This window comes from Lethenteron reissneri, chromosome 34, assembly GCF_015708825.2.
Source record: "Lethenteron reissneri isolate LAM-NWPU_2019-01 chromosome 34, ASM1570882v1, whole genome shotgun sequence".
NCBI classification, from domain to species: Eukaryota; Metazoa; Chordata; class Hyperoartia; order Petromyzontiformes; family Petromyzontidae; genus Lethenteron; species Lethenteron reissneri.
In genome coordinates this window covers 10885372-10904464 of record NC_083812.1, presented here as the reverse complement: position 1 = coordinate 10904464, position 19093 = coordinate 10885372, and the positions used below count along the sequence as shown (strand labels likewise).

General features: G+C 42.5%; 1 protein-coding gene across 1 annotated transcript in view; it reads left to right on the top strand.

Annotated features, from left to right (window-relative positions):
• The window catches only part of TM9SF3 (transmembrane 9 superfamily member 3), a 66478-nt gene that overhangs the window by 27758 nt on the left and 19627 nt on the right, over nt 1-19093 (top strand). Inside the window, 5 exon segments of the mRNA XM_061565262.1 lie at nt 739-870; nt 7312-7478; nt 8909-9003; nt 12436-12566; nt 14680-14836. Coding sequence (XP_061421246.1) covers nt 739-870; nt 7312-7478; nt 8909-9003; nt 12436-12566; nt 14680-14836 — 682 coding nt within the window.

Sequence of the window (19093 nt, the reverse complement as noted above, 5' to 3'; positions counted from 1 at the left end):
ATTCATATTGCAGAATACTAACCACCGTGCCCACCGCTGCACCCCCTGACTTATCATTACTGATGTATTTAGCAGTGGAGGTGAGCCATTCCGCATCGTATCCTTTGAGGATTTTAACCGTGCCAGTTTCTTCACAAGGAAGCCCGTACGTAGGTTGTAGCACTAATCTTTGGCTCGTGGCCGTGTCCGAAATCGCCTCCCATGCTCGCGCGCGGTGTGAGAGACCGTGTGCATGCAAATGCTGTGTCGCACACTTCACGTAACGCCATCTTCAGTGTGCACATCGTGAACTGTTTGCTTGAAAAACGCGTGTCCCGCAGCGAAGCGCTATTAAGCGTGTGATGATTGTAAAGGGATTTGTGCACTTTGGTTCCAAACTGTTAATTCTATTTCCATTTTGTAATGCCTTTATGAACGCTTCACGTATAATTGAATTCTATACGTTATGTAATGGGTGTAGCATTGTATTGTTATTGATTCTTGTGGTATTTCGAATGCTGCTGCATATTACTCTCCATCTGTAATTTCAGTCTTTTAAATTGTCAATTAATTTTCCCTTGCTATTGTCAGCTCTAGCAATCTTAATTGCAAAGACACTATCCCGTGCGGTCAAGGCTTGTGATTCACAGAAACCACCTTTAATGAGCTACAAGATCTTTCCAGTTTAATACGTCATCTTAACCCGTTGCTCACCCCCCCCCCCCCCCCCCTTCGCTTGTGCCCCTTGTCCTTTCACAGATTCACTGGTTTTCCATCTTCAACTCGTTCATGATGGTGATTTTCCTGGTGGGGCTGGTGTCCATGATCCTCATGCGCACGCTCAGGAAAGACTATGCTCGCTACAGCAAAGAGGAGGAGATTGACGACATGGTGAGGATCATTCCGCTCTCTGGACTGGTTAAGAAAATTATTATTGCTGGGCATTGGGTTATAAGTACTGCTTTGTCGGCAAGAGTTAACGGATCATACAGACTTAACTCTATACTCCGCACGGCTGAGGGGTGGCCAGGAGGTGGTGTTACTGGAGTGGGTTCATGCACCCACTATTGCAGACCATTGACTCATCCTCTCAGACATGTTTGTCTTTAGGTATGCAGTATCCTTTACTCCCAGTCTCAAAATACGCCTTGAAATGAGTTCACATTTTCATAAATGTTCAATGCAGACCCACCAAAAAAAGTGTTTGAGTCTCAGTGAAGCTTTCCATACAAATGGGCACACAAATTGAGTCGCTTAAAGATATAACCATGTTACTATTAATTCCATATCGGTTTAACACGTAGGCTTTCGTGACCAATATCCATAAGAGGTTTTCGGGTTATATTGTGGAAATATAAATATGTCGTTAAAACTGTCACCATCCGTCACAGCCATTTAGTAAGGTTTGTCACATAAGTAAAACATTCCAATTCCTTACTCGTTCATGATGCTAGTTCAGCACACCGGTGTGCTGAACTAGCATCATGATGCATCATGATGATGCTATTTGTAGTTACTGGCAAAACATTGTACTCAAATTGTAAATATTGTGGGTTTACTCTCCAACACACCGGTGTGCTGAACTAGTAACGAATTGGCATGTTTCGTTTACTTGACAAACCTTACTCATTGGTTGTGTCAGGTGGTGGCGGGTTTAACAACGCTCATATATATGCGATCTAACCCGATTACCTCTATGGATAATTCTAAATATATGCTGTCCTCCGTAAACGATGCCATTGTTTATACCAACTGATAGTGATGCACACAACATGCTTAACAATTTGCTCTTCTAAGACAATGATTGTACAGCATGTGTTGACATGTTGTATGTTTGCACAAGGGTGACGTTTATATATTGGTTACCAATGGTAGTGCAGCCGACCTGACTGAAACATGATACTCGGCGGGCATTAAGAACAAATCCTAATAATTGTCAAGTTGCCCTTCATCCACCCGTCTTAAATTTGTTAAAATGTAACCATGTTAACGTTCGTGCATTAGTTGGCCGAATGCATGAACATTAACTCCCAAGAATGTTAAATGTGCTTTGTAGAATTTTATAAATGGTCAATGCACTTTCACACTTGAATGAGCCCTGAGCCAGTTACAGAAACTTCACATTACTTTGAGATGTGCAAGTTAATATCCTTAAGAAAAGAACTTGCCTTCCCACAACGTGATACTCAATCAACCTTGGAGAGATGGTCTTGGTCTACCCTTCGACCAGTGTTTTAACTGGCAGCTTTCTAAATGTTACCCACTTGCTCTAAACCACAGAATCACTCGCCCGTCTACGTATTAGAAATAATAGATAAAGTACATCCATCGCTATGTCAAGCCAATTGTTGCTATATTGGTAACAAATTATCTCGCACAGTAAAGAAATTGAGCTGGGTTCCCATCGAACCGAAACGTCTGAGAGATCATGTTGATTGGCATTCATGGTAGACATCGCCATATCTTTGCAAAAAAAATTCGACTAATGGGAACACTCACAATCACATGATTCGGCCTCATTGACCATTTATTCTCGGCTCGCTCTGTTATTATTTGGTGCATGTGCTCCAAGGCTCCTGTTAGAGGTAATGGAATTAATTGTATTGCTGTGTGTACGGCGATTGTGCAGTTAGGCACACTCTTGTGTATGTATGTTGTACGTTATTGAACTTCTTTCGCACCATGCTTATAAACATACCGGAGGTATCCTTTTAGGTTTTTTTCGCTTATTAGATTGGCACTTGTGTGAACCATTGCCATTTTACATGCAAATTTTATCAATTTAGTTGTAGTTGATGAGCATTTCTTATTCCCATTGGCAGCTTTTTCTTTATCAGTCGTTTTCCACAATTATTTTTGTGAACAGCAGCGTTGCTCAAGTTCCCTCTGCGGTGGTGATGCTCCATGCTTGTTGGTTATAATGCACGCTGTGTCACGCGTATAATGCGCGTGACACAACATTGGAAAGGGATGTAATTCTTACCTGCATGCGCTTCGGCAGTGTCACCCAGGCACGTGGAAGGGCTCGTGTTTCTCCAGTGAGGCTCGAACTGCTGAGACTGCCGGTCTTATTGTGGTGTTACCTCTATGAGCAATGCCCTCTAGTGTACAGGTAACGTAACTGTTGCTGCAGTGCTTTTATCTGGCTCCCAATGTATGTGCACCTTGGCCAGGAATTGATTTTAAAGCAGCGCTAAACATGATTGTCTGTGGGATCACAGAGTTGATGGTGCAGCATTTACCCAGAGGCGTCAACGATAAATGTTGTACCTCCATTTAAAGGGTGACATTTGCCCGGCTTTTCTGATGAAACAGCATTTTAATGATGTGTGAAAAAAAGCATTTTTTAAGAATGCAGCGATGTTGCGCAAAAGCTGGTTAGACCACATTTCTGAATTTCGTTGTTTGGCCTAAAGGCAATGATTCTGGTTGACTTACTTCGTCCAATTGTGCTGTGCTCGCAACAAATGGTGTTGAATTTTAAAATAATTAATGCAGAGCCAGTGTTTCTCTCCTTGTTAGACCACAGCTGCACAAAGTACAGAACTGTGCACGGTGGATTTAAGGAGATGTGTTGCATTAACCCTCTTGGGAGCAAATGTAAATATTCTGCAAATGAAATGCGACATTAAGCTGAAACTGCATAATGTATTTGTCCGTGCAGCTGGCTTTGTGCAAAAAAAACACATAAAGAGCTCCTCGAAAGCCAATATTGATCGAATGAACTTCAATTGGCGTAACACTGTTTATCCATCGCAGAGCAAAGAATGGCATCTCCATGCCCTCTGAATTAACGAGAGGAGAGTGGTGGCCCTGAGGGGCCTTCTTTTGTAGCAACACATGCCTCTGCACCAAGCCGTTTTGAGGAACGGTTGGCAGCTCGTGTGGAGATCAGGTGCATGATAACCACCCCACACGACTATGTGGTGGTACAGCAATTAGGCTGCTTGCCTCTGCAGATGTTGCAAATAATACATTGGTATGCAAATAGTGAAATGTATTGGTGAGACATTCTGAGCATGTCCCTGCTGAGACAGAGTCTCACGACTCGGTGAAGGCTTATTTGAATAAAAGGTTGTATAATAAGTACTGTGATAATAAGTGCAAAGCAATGCTATTTCATTAGTAACCTGGCTGACACGGTAAAATAATAAAAAAAAACTCATTTGCTATGAAGAAGGGCCAATGCCCACAACATCACTCATTATATATTTTATTTTCCTTTTTGAGGCAGTGTAAATGATGAATGTGCGGAGTTTTTGCTTTAATCTCAGGTGGCTGCAGTAACTTAGAATTGTGGGGGGTCCTTCAATGATTTTTTTGTGCACGCGCTTCAAATGTTCATTTTCCCCAGCACAGATACATATATAACCTTAACAATCTTTCAGCCCATTAGGGATTTTATGAAGCATTTAGTGATTTTTTTTAAGGTCATCCAACCAATTGAATAGTCTTAAGACATTTTAGGCAGTCGTATCGGTTATAATGAGACCACATTTGAAGATATGAAGTCATTTATGTGTACGTTACTGCAGACAGCTACGCAATGCATGAAGATTTGAGCTCTCTATCGGAAGGTCGTGAGTTCAAATCTTGTTTGGGAGTTGATTTTGCCCTTAATCCCTTTTTGGGGTCATTAAAATCTAAAATTAACGTGAGAAATTCTGCAGTGGCGCTCTGGATATACTCGCCCCCTGCCGTAAATAGTACATGTGCACTGCCTCAATGGCCATTTGGGTAGGAAATCGCTTCGACTGAGAGTTTATGCTGGGAGTTAAACTTACATCACAAATTATTGCGTGTTAAACCATTATTACATTTGGGTTTTCACTGAATTTTTTAACAAAAAGATCTCTTGAGAATAAAAAATAATAATTCATAACTGGTCTGACTGCCATGCATGTGGGAGTGTGCCCCTAGTGTGGATATATTTTCTCTCGAAGTGATCTCTGAATTATCTTCGTAATAACCCATCTTGGGTCATTCTCTAATTCTGGATATTTCACTGTTCTATGATAGTTCCTATGGGATATATCTTCAACTCACGATGTGGCATCGAAACAACAATTTGAGTAACATTGTGAATTACATTATGGAGAAAAATGCTTTAAACATTAAATAAGGAGAACATTTAAAGCCTTGGGCATGAATGTCAGCAGGCCCCTTGAGGACAGCCACTCGCCTTCGAAGAAAAGTCCCACGGCACTAAACCAGACCATTGGCTGCCGCTTTCAGTGTTGCTTATTTATTGCAAACGACTGTAAAACACAGGCACACTTTTTTTAACGCGATTGTTTATAGGATGGGATGCAGTATATATTGTATTGTGATATTAAAGCTGCCGCCAGGTTTTATGAACGACTGCAGGGATCATCTATTGCCTGGGCTTTTCAATAACAGTCTCTTACCACCAGAGGGCAATTAATTAAAGCTGTCCAAGGAAAAGCAGTGGCAATGGTCTTGGGAGTTTGACTGTCGCAGGCAGCCAATGATCGTTTGATTTAACCATTGCATTGAACTCTTGAACGCAGGCAGATCAAAGCCATTTCCACTCAGTTGTTTATTTGGGACGGTGCTCATCTCCTTTGGTGCCTTTTTGCCCTCCTGGTTGAAATCCACCGTTCCCATGGCAGGGACCATTTCCCTCATTGGATGGTCACTGTTGACTTATCACAGTGTTGTACTAATGAAGGGAAGATGCAGTGATTGGATGCTTTCCCAAGATTTAAATGTGGCAACCTTCCAATTGTGAGTTGGTTAGCGTTACAAAAGTATCAACTGGCTGTCTTGAATGCATTCGATGTGAATGCAGCCATGTGTGTGCTTTGTGTTCCACTGAATGATCACACTGTGCAGCAGTGATTTGATCACATGACGGCTGAACTGCTGTTCGTTAAGAGACACTCTTGAGTGACAGTAACGGGATGGTGTGTGCAGTCGAGTTGTTGCCGTTAGTGTCACGAAGGGGAGGAATTCATGGCGTTCGACATTAATAACGAATGGTCAATGAAGCAGATTCATGCATGCTTCATTTGAGTTTTGAATTATTGACTGGTGCTCAGAGGGCAAGAACATAGCACTCCTTTTCATCATTTATCAGGTGCTGAGGTAAAGTGTCTGACTCATCCAGTCACGGGCATGCATCTGTTTGAATGCATTGATCTACAAAGCCCTCTTTTCAGTGGTTTAAAGAAAGGCAAACCCAATAAAACTAATAGAGAAAAAAACTTTGTCATCCGGCACTTTACCATCCAGAATGCTCTTAGCTGTCTTCTGCCATCGGCAGCAATACAAATCTTCCATTGCGTATCTGGAAAATTTTCACCAGCCATCCGGCATCCGGATACTGCCAAGTGGTGGCGCTGGCCGAAGTCTGTTCATACGGTACTGTACGACTGTATACCGTACTCGAAATGGCCCCACTGCTTCTCTACAATTAACTTCGATTTCTCTAACACCTACTGGTGAGTACTTCTGTAAAAGAGTACGTTTCTCATTTTAGCTCGAACATAGGCTTAGTTTATTTATTGAAAAGTTTTATGAACTTCGAAAATTTGGTGAACTATAAGTGTGTGTGTATATATCTGACTAACCGGCACTCTGCTCTCCCAATGGATGCCAGATAACAGCTTTTTGCTGTGATGGTTTTTCATTAGTGCTATGTTTTCCAAACTGCCTGACATGAGTTTGACGCTGATACTTGCGTGACCTCACTCCTGTGGTTTTTCATTTCATGTCAATGCAGTGAGATCAATGGAGATTAATTTAAAAGTCTACTTTTCTCATCAGCGATTCTTCATACTTAGACTCTCAGCCCAAGACAACTCATGTAATATCCGTCTCATACAATAGAAGAGCGGAGAATAATTCAGCTTTGAATTCGGGGAAAACTGCACAAATGTGCAGCTAGTCAGGGAATGTCACGGCCTATTATCTTAATAGCCGTCCTCAGGTGCCTGCAGGGTGTGCTTTTTTATAATACCAGTGGCACTCGGTACGCCGAGTAGGATACAACCTGCATAGGTAGTGTGCACCACAACCGTGGCAGTCGAAACTTGTTGGGAACAACTTTGAATGTTGGAGGTAGACTCCTTCTGCTTCTCTTTGTACTAGGCAGTCTTTGGTAAGTGAGCCAAAACGAAAATACGTTAGATTTGGGCATAGTAACCACGTCCAGGATTGCAGTCGTGCTGGCTGTAATGTTGCACTCGGTGCCCCTGACAGAGCCGCCTTACCACTCGATGTAACGCCCACGCTGCTGCTGTTGCTACGTTAAGTAACGTGGGGACCCGTGCGTGCGCATTTGCGTACTTGTGACCCACTGCGTGGCAGGAGCGGGACCTGGGCGACGAGTACGGATGGAAGCAGGTGCACGGAGACGTGTTCCGCCCTGCCACCAACCCCGTCATGTTCACGGCACTCATCGGCTCCGGCTCGCAAGTCTTCTTCGTCTCCCTCATAGTCATCGTCGTGGCTATCTTCGGAGACCTCTACACCGAGTGAGTGCTTGCAGATCACGGCCGAGGGCTCATTGACGATGACCAAATCACTCGCCCAGTGCACCTGATATCGTCAAGGTTTCGGGAGATTGAGCAGGCCTGAGCCTTAATGTTTGGATGGGGAGAATCACTGCAATGCATACACCTGGTGTTGTAGGCTGCTGCAGGGCTATGTTGTGGGCAGTGAATAGAATTAATCACTGTGCTCGACTATGGTTTGTTTATGCTCCTCACATCTTCACCTTCATGCATTGACCATTGGTGAAATATGGTTGAATTACTCCCACAACCCACATCGTGTAGGGAGGGCCTCTATCATCATTGGGTTGAAGCATGGGCTGTACATGTTCAGTGATTGATGTCCTTGGTGAAAGCCAACCAAAAAAGCAAAGAAAACCCTGAACTTGTAAATGTTAGCAAGGCTATGTTGGCATCTGTCCACATGCGTTTGAAGCTTTCTTATAAAAAATAATTAGTTCACATCGCTCCCCAACTTCGACCTCCCTTCGACTTGGCTTAGATTCTTACACAGTGTAGGGGCATCCTATTAGAATAAAACTTCGGGTGTAGGTGGCACGCATATAGTAGGGGTGGAGTGGGGCTGGCAGAGATGATGGGATCCAAGCAGACACAACTCAGCCTGGCTCTACTTAATTTTGGCTCAAGCCCCAGCATGCGTCTGGTGAGCATGCAACTGCTCTTGTAACCATGGGGAAAAGCAACCTTCACCTTCCCCCTACTTTCTCTCACTTGGCCATTACTTGGCCATCTGTATCCGTAGAGGCCACTATTAGTTTAGACTCGCAAGCCATCGAACGTGGGATGGTGGTCCTGTTCATTGGCAGCCCTAAGGCCAGTTGTGGAAAGTTCACAGTTTTGTCGTGGCCCATTTCTCCCATGGAACATTCATTTTGGTCTTCTCAAAAAGTGCTACGTATTTTAATAACCCTGGAGGATGTTGCACTGAGTTGACTGCCTGCTAGGATTTTAACGCACGACCTTTCAAATGTCAGGCGCTCTTAAGTGCTGCTCTGCCCAACCAGATTGCCATCTCGTTGGTGTTGCTGTTTTGCTGCACTATGAGCTTTAGGCTTGGCCTTTTGAGCATCCCAGCCACCTCCCTTTCAAAGAATCTAGCCACTGGCATAGATCCTTTGTTTCCACTGTCTCTTGCAAGACAAATTGTAATCTATTTATCTGAATGATAATTTTTTTAAACTTAACATTATAGTTCAGTCACTCACTCAACAGAGCCATTATTAACACTGCCACATCACATGTGACATAGAAATAAAAAAATGTCCATTCTTACACGTGCAATTTGATACATGCACCTTGAGCTTGCGTCACACCCATCGTGTCCATGTATAATTGCTTTAGCGCGCGGTGTGATTCGTGCTGCTGAGGGTGACTTTTTTTTTGTTCGGCAGGCGAGGCTCCATGCTCAGCACGGCCATCTTTGTTTATGCCGCCACCTCCCCCGTGAACGGATACTTTGGAGGGAGCCTCTACTCAAGGCAGGGAGGTAAACGCACTTCAATAAGCACGTGTTTAGAGTCTTTTTGGCTGCTATACATTTCCACATAAGCCACTCTTGTTGAACTCTATCATTTGTTCCCAGGTCGCTTCTGAAAAAGAGCCGTATGTTGCTCAGTGGGCCTTACCTGGTAAAATAATGTTATAGCGTGTGTTAATTCTAGATTTGAAGCTTTCGTGACTGCAAGGATTCGTACTCTTAGGTTTTTTCGGTAAAGTCACGTAGGTAAAAATAAAAGTAAATAATAAAAACGGTACAAATGATAATAGAAAATAATAAAAATGATGATAGAAAAATATTTATTTCTATTATAATTTTTATCATTTATTTTTACCTACGTGACTTTACCGACAAAACCTAAGAGTATATAGTGTGTTTTTAAGCGCAAGACATGGTGCTTTGGTGCCAAGTTGATCCAAACACATAATACTGCCCAAGCAGAAAAGTATAACGGGTGACATTTGGCAATAGCTGTTGCTCACAGCACATAGAGAAGACATTTCTCATGGCAATTACCTGTTCTATACTTTTCCTTTTGGAACAGTGACATCGGTGGATGCGTGTTTTTGGTTGTTCACAGTACATAGAGAAGACGTTTCTCATGGCATTACCTGTTCTATACTTTTCCTTTTGGAACAGTGACATCGGTGGATGCGTGTTTTTGGTTGTTTATGAATGTGCACCACTGTCAGCATAGAATCACTTTGATTTTTGTTAAACAGGCGACGTGAATATAACAGCTCAAGTAGATAAAGAATTTAATCAGGAGGGCAGCGGCACTTATGAAATAAAATGCTGTCATTGACTTGAATCTCGAATCGAGGCGACCTGAGTTTCAGTAAAATTGAGGCATGGGTACTGTGTTTCCTCTGTATGAGGCAGAGCTGAAGTTTCAGCTTTTAAATAGTTGTGTGCGCTGTGTTAAGTGCATATAGATCTGTAAATGCATAGTGATCGCAAATTCAGTCCGTGTTCTGGAGATGTATTGTTTTTTGTGACTAGATAACTTTTGTCATTGAAATTATATTAAAAAAAATCCTTATTTAAAATTAATGTGTTTAAGTGTGACGGCTTGATATATTTGTTTTACTTAAAAGGCAAATCGCATTTACAAGTGTCTTGTTACTTTTTAACTAGTCTTTGCGTAAACGGTCCATTGAAGTTGGCTCTGTGTCCCGTTGTGTAAAATGGGAAGAGCATCGCCAGCACAGCAGTAATCTTCAAGTTGAACCCCACTCAACAATCGCAGAGAACAAAAACAATCCATGATTCGGAATCTCTCAATATTGTTATCGGCCCTTACATTTGCATCCTCGCCATTCAGCAGAGCTTTAATGAAAGCTAATTTCAGTCTCTTATTTCCACTGCTACATAACCTTTCACTCCGCATTTAAAGGACAAGATGATTGTATTCCCAAGACCCCCATAATTTCCAGAACCGCTACAGAGCCCGTTGCATCTGACGCCTCGCGTGTGAGGTTCTCTAACAATGGACGTGGATCTGAGCCGGAGATAGGATTGTCCAGGGCGGAATAGGGCGTGTGGGAATTGTGCGGGCTGACGATAACAGAGTACGGATGCACTCAGGTCATTTAAAGAATATCGGGAAAAAAAAATCCAGAATTCAAATCCCAACGTCTGTATGCAAATGTTATTTAAATGTTTCCAGTGGTTAAAACATGCAATAGCATTTGTATATTGTTTATTATTGGATATTTTCTTTTATCGCTCGAGCTGATATTAAGAATGTGTATTTAAATACACCAGAAACTTATTTTTCTTGGTCAATGCATTGATGCAAAGTCCGTGGTTTATTTTTTCCTATGAATTGACTGCAAAATACAGAGGCAGTGTATTTGACCGAAACAATTCAATGCTTCAGTTTAACCACTCGATCCAGTGGTTGTACTATTTATTTTATTTGCAATTTCGTGTAATATATATTTTTAATGTTTTATGCCTGGTGTAAGCCCACCAGGGACACCTTGTGCTTGGAACACTTAACTGGCATTCGAAGGCCTGTGAGGTCATCCAGTTGATAGTCATCTCATTCCATCAACCTGCAGAGCAAATACAATTATTGGTAATACAGGTTTTTGGGTTCAATCTCATATAAGTATAAATGTATATCGCGTAAGTATAAATGTATACGTACGTGATCTAACCCAAAAACCTGTATTATGAATAACTTCGGTCGCGAAACTTTTCGTGTTAGATAAAATTAGTAACTTTCACCACTGGCTCAAGGCTGCCAATAGAGATGAGCGTTGCCACGATGTTCCCCACCTCGCACCACTGATTATCACGGTTGACTACGTACGGTGCGAAAGAAATTTAGCATTCATACGTTGAGCAGTGAGGCATGTTCTTCGATAACAATTGCACTATTTGTGTAGACACGAAGTGAAGTTTCTTCTTCTTTAATTCTCCATTAAAAAACCCAAGGATATTTTATTTTATTTTAGTGCCTTCATTAGCTGTCATTTTGTCAACACTACAATGAAGGTATGCCTTCATGCTGTGGGGTTTCTTATCACGCAATATTCATGTTTGTATTTTACACCAATTTAGGCCTCGTCTGGGTTAGGATATATTACATGTTGAAAAAACTAATTTATACCGCAGGGATTTTTGTGCAGTCATTGGTGAGTGTCTTGACAAACTTCCATACTTATAAATGTGTGACAAGTTGATTTGCTTTATTTAATTGTACCGCTTAAAATGATATACTTGCCGGTATCTACACATTCAAATGGGTGTAGGATGGTGGTTAATCTCTATTGGTGGTCCTGATTCGGTTATAATAGATTTTAAATTTTCGCAGCAGCAAGCAATATATTCATACGACCACATTATTCTAGATGGGACAACGGCTGTAAACTTCACAGCAAGCATTTGCTGTTATGGTCCTTGAGTTAACATTCCTGGAATTGCTCTGATGCCGATTTGATCTTGGCTGGAATTTAAATAATAATGTAATTGATTTAGCAAAGTCTAACTGAGCATAAACACATTTTAAGACGTTCTAAATTGGAATACCTGACCTTTTTTTAAAAAGTATTTTACACCTGGGGAAAAGTAACTGGACTGCCTGGATGAAACTGACACATAAGAGAGCAGATTGTACACAGAGATGGGTCCAGCTGGTTTGAAAGAATGGTGTATCTGCTTAACCTGAGGACCTCATTTTGGGTGCTCTCCAAGCTGAATTCTGTTGTGGACATTTAAATTAATATTCATGGGAAATGTCACTTCGCGTCGTTTCATATAGCCTTATACCAGCTTTAATCTTGGTTGTGTGCCCAGGAGTCTTATCCAGGATCTCAGCATTGCTGGCTCTATGCAGTGGTGTGAACATGGGAGGATTGTTTCCAGGCCGATGAATACATCTAACACGCTCCCATCCTTGTGATGTTGCAGGACGCAAGTGGATAAAGCAGATGTTTGTCAGCGCGTTCCTCATCCCGGCCATGGTGTGCGGAACCGCCTTCTTCATCAACTTCATTGCCATCTACTACCATGCGTCTCGAGCGATACCATTCGGCACCATGGTGAGCTTCGAGATGGCGGAGGGGCACAACGCGTAATGATTTTTGCAAGCGGGTTGACTTCAAGGCAATATCACTTTTTAAGTTGAGGAGTAGTTGCATTCTCCAATGTTGAGTTGCAAGCAACCTGATTGTGACTCTACGAGGCGTTGGCAACAAGTTGACAGGGCTTTAGCAGTGTTGAACTTTATTGTCAACTTCTTGAGCGAAATGGTAGGACTTATATCGATGCAGCCTGACAGTCAATCGGTTCACCGTTCAGGTTAACGGCGCTGGAGGTACACAGAACTGCCGTTGTACCTTATGATGTGGGCAGTGGATAAGAGTTTCCCTTCTGCCCATAACTGATGATTGGTGGGAGAAGTTTTCTTTATTGCAGCCAATGACACATTCCACAGCATCTTGAGATGCGGTCACATTTAAATGCTATATAAATCCAAATCGTGCTGTATTCCTCATGCTTGGACTCAACAGAAAAATAAGCAGCTGAATGCTCTGTAGCATTAGTGCTGTTAGCGAGCATCTATGAAGGCCTCCACAGCACACGAGGGGGTGGGTGGCCAGCACCACTCCCGGCCGCCTTTGTCTCCCTAGTGGTGATGTTTATACATCACACCAGGTATTAATTTTAGGCAGAGTCGACCAAGAGGAGACCCAGGACCGGTTCGGATAATCGTCACTGATGGTGGCCGTAGGTGGGAAGCAAACTCTGGTTCGTAGCGCAGCGCCCCAACCGCTACCGCTCCCTGCACCCAGATACACCAATCCTACACTGACACACCCCAAACTCTGACGCCTTACTTGGACCTACACGCAGCACAGATGTACACACCATACACTGACACACATCTACTGCATCATACACGCCACCATGACTCGCACACAGTGTTTTTGGCTATGCCCTTGCATATTAAACTATTGTAGTTTTCATTTTGCAGTGCAATCTATCATAATGTAACCTGCATGAACTGCTGTCAGGCTGTTACTTTGTTCGCCAGGCAATCGATGTTCAAAATCCGATTAATTGTTCTTTGTGGAGGCTTGTGGCGTGTGTGTCACTGCATTTTTTTTACCGAGCCCCCTCTGTTATTCCCACCATATTTATCCCGTAATTAAGTTAACGTGTAGACATGCTTTGAATAAAACCTATCCGCACACTTAAAGCTATTGTGTACATATTCAGTGATGTTAATTTCACGAGTTGGTCATTGGGTAATTTGTCATGGCCATATTTTCCCAACCTTCTGCCCATATTTGACTGGGCTCCTCCACTAGAGGGGGTGGAAGGCCTTCCTAGTGCACCCTGGTTATAACTTATGTTAAGAAAACCCTTTGAGACTTTCCATCCCCTATGTAAATGGGATATCCATGACTTTTGGGGGCGCCACGGTGGCGAGATATAAACTACCTCGCCTGGTATGCAGGAGGTCGTGGGTTCGATCCTGACCCTGACACCTGTATACTGTATTTGGAGTGTGCATGGTTCTCCCTATGGTCGCGTGGATTTTTCTCCAGGTCCCCCGGTTATTGCCTCCACATTGAGTATTTGGCGGCTACTAATTTCCACATAAGCCACTTCGTTGAGCTATCATTTGTGGCCAAGTCGCTTCTGAAATGGAGCTATGTAGCTCAGTGGATATAAGCTCACATGAACTTCTCCCAAGGGGGTGTACAACTATCCAACTTCAACTGCGATGCTATCTAGTGAGGTGGCATTTTCGCAGTCTGTGGTATTCGCTGCATGAATACAAACGGCATTAGTTATAGATTTTAAATGTTTGCGCAAGTGCACTCCGTCAGTGGGATGTTTGTGTGTTTACTTGTGAATGCTAGTGCCCTGCGCTCATTGCACTAGCCTTGTTGTGACAAGTATTGTTTCCCACTCGTCAGTGGGCATTTAGACTCGATCCCCTTTGCAACATAAACGTTTAGTAATTCTACATGGACACGTGGGGATTAAGGGGAGGATTGAACTTGAAGTGTGGCCCAGAGGTAAGTGTCTTTACTACAGGGATCCCAAGGCGCCCATGAACACTGATGGATTTATCGATTTGCGTGACGGGTTTGTTGATTGGTTGATTGTGAATTGACATGCTATTGTTTTCCTGGCTGGCAGGTGGCGGTGGCGTGCATATGCTTCTTTGTGATCTTGCCTCTGAACCTGGTGGGGACCATCTTGGGCAGGAACCTCTCGGGGCAGCCCAACTTCCCGTGCCGTGTGAACGCGGTGCCAAGGCCCATCCCTGAGAAGAAGTGGTAAGTTGAGAGAGTGGGTAAACAACAGTGTGAGTGAGCAGTGGTGTTGGTGAAGTGATTAACAGTGTGGTTGAATAAATATGTGAGCAAGTGAGGTAAGCCGGAGAATGTGTGTGGTGGGCGGGAAAGTGATGCCTGCGGGGTTTTGCTTACTGCACTACGATCCAATGGATCTCTACGGTGGCAAGACGTTGACTACCTCGCTTGGTATGCAGGAGGTCGTGGATTCAATCCCGACCCTGACGCCTGTATATTTGGACTTTGCATGTTCTTCCTGTGGTCATGTGGATTTTTCTCCGGGTCCTGGCGGTATTTCACTCCACATTTAGAAACATACATTTCGAGTATTTGGCTGCGAAATATTTGCACACGCTAAGCCACTTAATTGAGCTATCATTTGTGGCTACGGTGCTTCTGAAAAAGAGCTGTATCGCTCCATGGCCTTACCCAGTATAATAAGATTTGTTTAGTTTTAATAGTTTTTATCTGGGTTTGATTCTTGGACATTCATATTATCAGGTGTACGCTACCTTAAATTACCACCTGGTGCCATGTAAATATATTATCAACAGCAAAAATGAGAATTTGCTACATTGCGCTGGCCGCATCTCCCCATTTGTGTAACGTGGTGGACTTTATAGTGTTCACCAAAAGCACTTGCCCATGTAGTCTATGGCTTAATGAGGTGGGTCTTTTTTCATGTACGTCTGAGTGTGAGTGAATGACAGATGTTTAGTAGGTTGAGTGAAATGCAAGCTAAGTGATTTAGTGTCAGTGAGTGAACGTAAGTTCGAGGCTGTAAGGGTAATATTAGTGTGAGAGGATATGAATGAGTAACTGCAAATAAGCATTGATTCACGGTGTTAAAATTCCCCATGCGTGGAGAATAATATTGTGATACCACATTTATTCAGCGAATATTTCAGATACTCATTTGTAACAGTAGGTTCTCGTGTGCAGTCACAGCCCAAATCCATTATAAGGACATGACCACATTTAATTGGACAGAATACATTGCATAGTTATGATAATGTCTCATGCCTCCTTTTCAAAGACAATTTCATTGGATTCTCTTCTTGGGAAATAAAAAGAAATTGTCAATTTATCTTGGGAGGATTACTTAACTGATAGATTCATTGTGTATTCATGCCACATAGCAACAGCATTACATTTGGTTTAGGAACCTTGGCATAGGTTCTGAGTTTTGGAAACAATGTGCAATTAATTTTTTGCGAAGCCGGGCCCTCTAATCTTCCAAAACAAGCATGCGTGGAATTGCAGATTGAGCTTGTTGAGAGGGAAATGGGATAGCTCTGAACACGAAGCCAATGTCTGTTTGCTTCGCCAGTAGAGGAAGTGCACAGAAATGGGGTTTTGTTCTTTCAATCCAAGGACAGTTATTGGCAGAATTTAATTAATTAACTAACTGAGAGATTGAGTGGTGGTGCAGTGGTTGGCGCACTGCACTATGAACCTGGAAACTTTGAGTTTGATACTTGGCCACAGCTAACATGAATAGTGAACGAAATCTGAACCGCCCCTGAAACCTGTTCTTTCACCCCCCGTCACCAATCACACTGAATAGTATGGTGAGGTATGGTCAAACAAACCCATATGCCCAAAAGGCACAGGGGAGGCCTTTTTCCAGCAATGGCAAGAAAAAGCAGCCACACTGATAATTCACCTTTCACTCATTCTACCAATGCAGTTTTCTTCTGTTGCTCTGACTCGTTTTATCAAAACATATTGTTGGTGATCAGTTCAAATCATCGGCTCAATTTTGGAATGAAAGTGACCTCAGTCTCTGATGCAAAATATACATCCATACAGACAAATCAAGATGCAAGTCTGTTCGGTAGATCATGTTATAGTAAATCAAAGCTCTCCTTATTATTTGATATCTTAAAAAACCTCGGTCTAGAGATTGGACAGGCAGCTTGGTCATTACCTAAGCAACACCACACGCGCGCCACAAGCCTCCACAAAACAGTCCCTAGTGCTCATTTTTATCTCTGCTGTAGAGATGAGATGAACAAATTATTTTTTCTTGCGTTACTTATTAGTATAGTTGGTTCTAGATTTTAAGCTTTCGTGACTGCAGGAATCCATACTCTTTGGTTCTTTCGGTACCTACGTGACTTTACCGAAAGAACCAATGAGCATAGTATAGTTGGTGTTTTTTGTGTGCAATGTGTGTTAAGCACAGAAGTAAAAGAGCCTCGCATTAAAACATCTGCCCAATAGGACACTAGAAACTCATGCTTTGTGCATATTATCTTGTCTGGAATTTCCTCAATGTCTTTGCGGATAAGTTCTGATATAATTAGTGAATGAATGCAAATTGAATCACGGAGAAAACGTAGTGATATTGAGTAACAGCGTAATGAGAGCATATACTGAACTGACGGCCAGAATTTCTCACACGCTCAACTCGCTCACACGGACAGTAAAAATGCGCCCGTGTTTTGCCTCGTAAGCGATGAGGAATTCCTGCTCCGGAGTGCACAGGAAAAGGAAAGTGGCTGGAAACCAGGCAGGATGCACTCATGTGCGATCATGTGATGTGCATCAAATTTGAGGAAACTCATTTATGAAAACGGAGGTTCACGGCCCAGGTATGCGAGGACCAGTGTGAGCAGCGGTTTGTTGCGAAACATGAACTTTAGCATTGTTATTTGCCGTCTTTTTTTCTGTGTTCTTGGGGACAGAGGCATTGTTTGATGTGATTGTGGCTGAGAAAAAGTAATATTAATAGGATTCCAATACACTTTTAATTCAAATAACGTGTTGTTCATTACAATTTTAAAAGTCAATAAAATAGATTCAATATATAAAGTGTTAGGAACTTTAATAAAGAGGTTGGATTTTAGTGGGTTTTAATCAGGTTAAAAAGGTAAATTAATCTGCAAAAATAACTCGTAAAGGGCTAATTTTTTTCGTTTACATTTTTCAGTTTAGCTTTTTAATATTTCCAATCTTCCATGGGAAGAGCACAACATTTCACTCAGCCCACACTGACCATCGTGGTTACTTAATTATGTTAGTCAGCTACTTAAATGCACTGGTCCCTGTAGGTTGGTGAATGGGGGAACCAGGACTGATTGGGGTATGACTCCCTGCTTATGTTAGTCATGGCCAGGAATAAAACACATGGTTTGGAATAAAACTCCGTTTGATTCCTGGAACGCACTGAATTGGGTTCATAGTGCAGTTCACGGTGCACTCACCACTGTGCCACTGCTCCCCCATTCAGTAGCCAGAGCTTGTTATAACCAAACATGCACAAAAAAATGTAAGTGCTGGTCATTTAATACACGAGACACAGGTCTTGTACAATGCAAATAGCGCTTGTCAAATAAATGCTTGCAGAGGAGTTTAACACAAACATGGGTTTTTTTTTTCTTCTGTGAATAAGTACATTTGAAAAGGTTATTCAAACACTGGAGTGGACTTTTTGTTCACTCTCAGACAATGTTCACTTCCTCCTGCATGAAATTGAGGCCATAACATTTTTTTTTCTCAAATCTCAGCATATTTTTTGGAATGAGTAGATTTTTTTAAATACATTTTCTCTCGATGCCACAGCCAAGAATATCCACGATTCGAGCAAAAGTGCAGCGCGAGTGAGGCCCTTTCCTGAGGTCGGCCTCCTTACCCGTCCGTGCGTCCACCAGTATTGCGGGCGAAAATAAACGAACGCTTCCTCAGCGAGGCCCATTAACCGCTTCCTATTGCCGGGTTTGAATTGTGCAGCGAGCAAGTCCTTCCGCCCTTCGCGATATCACGTTTCCAGCATCCATTTTGTCCACTGTCAGTTGCTGTCAAAACGAGTTGATAAATCTGGGTCTTGTTGCATAATGAGAGCTCGGATGGATCGGGTGGAAATTCTTTAAAAGGCAACCAAAATAATTCATGTAAACCTCCATGTTTGTTGCAGCACTGGGAAGGTTACTTCCAGCACTAAAACCGGCTGAGCCCTCTCCCTGGATTCTGACATCTGATGAGGTTGGGTTCATTCGAGGTGGTGTTGCATCGACCTAGACTTTGATCAGTTAGCCAAATGGTCATTTGAACAGGGAGACACTGACTTGTTTGGCTCTAAATTATAGGAATATACAGCATTTGTAATGGCAGGAAATTAATCTTGAAGAACTTCTGAATAAATATTGTCACTGCAGGCAAGATGCAGTATTTATTTCAACGATCGTAGCATACGGCGGATTTGTAAAACTGACTCCTGCCTTTAAAAGCGCAATGCTGTCCTGTCAACAGTT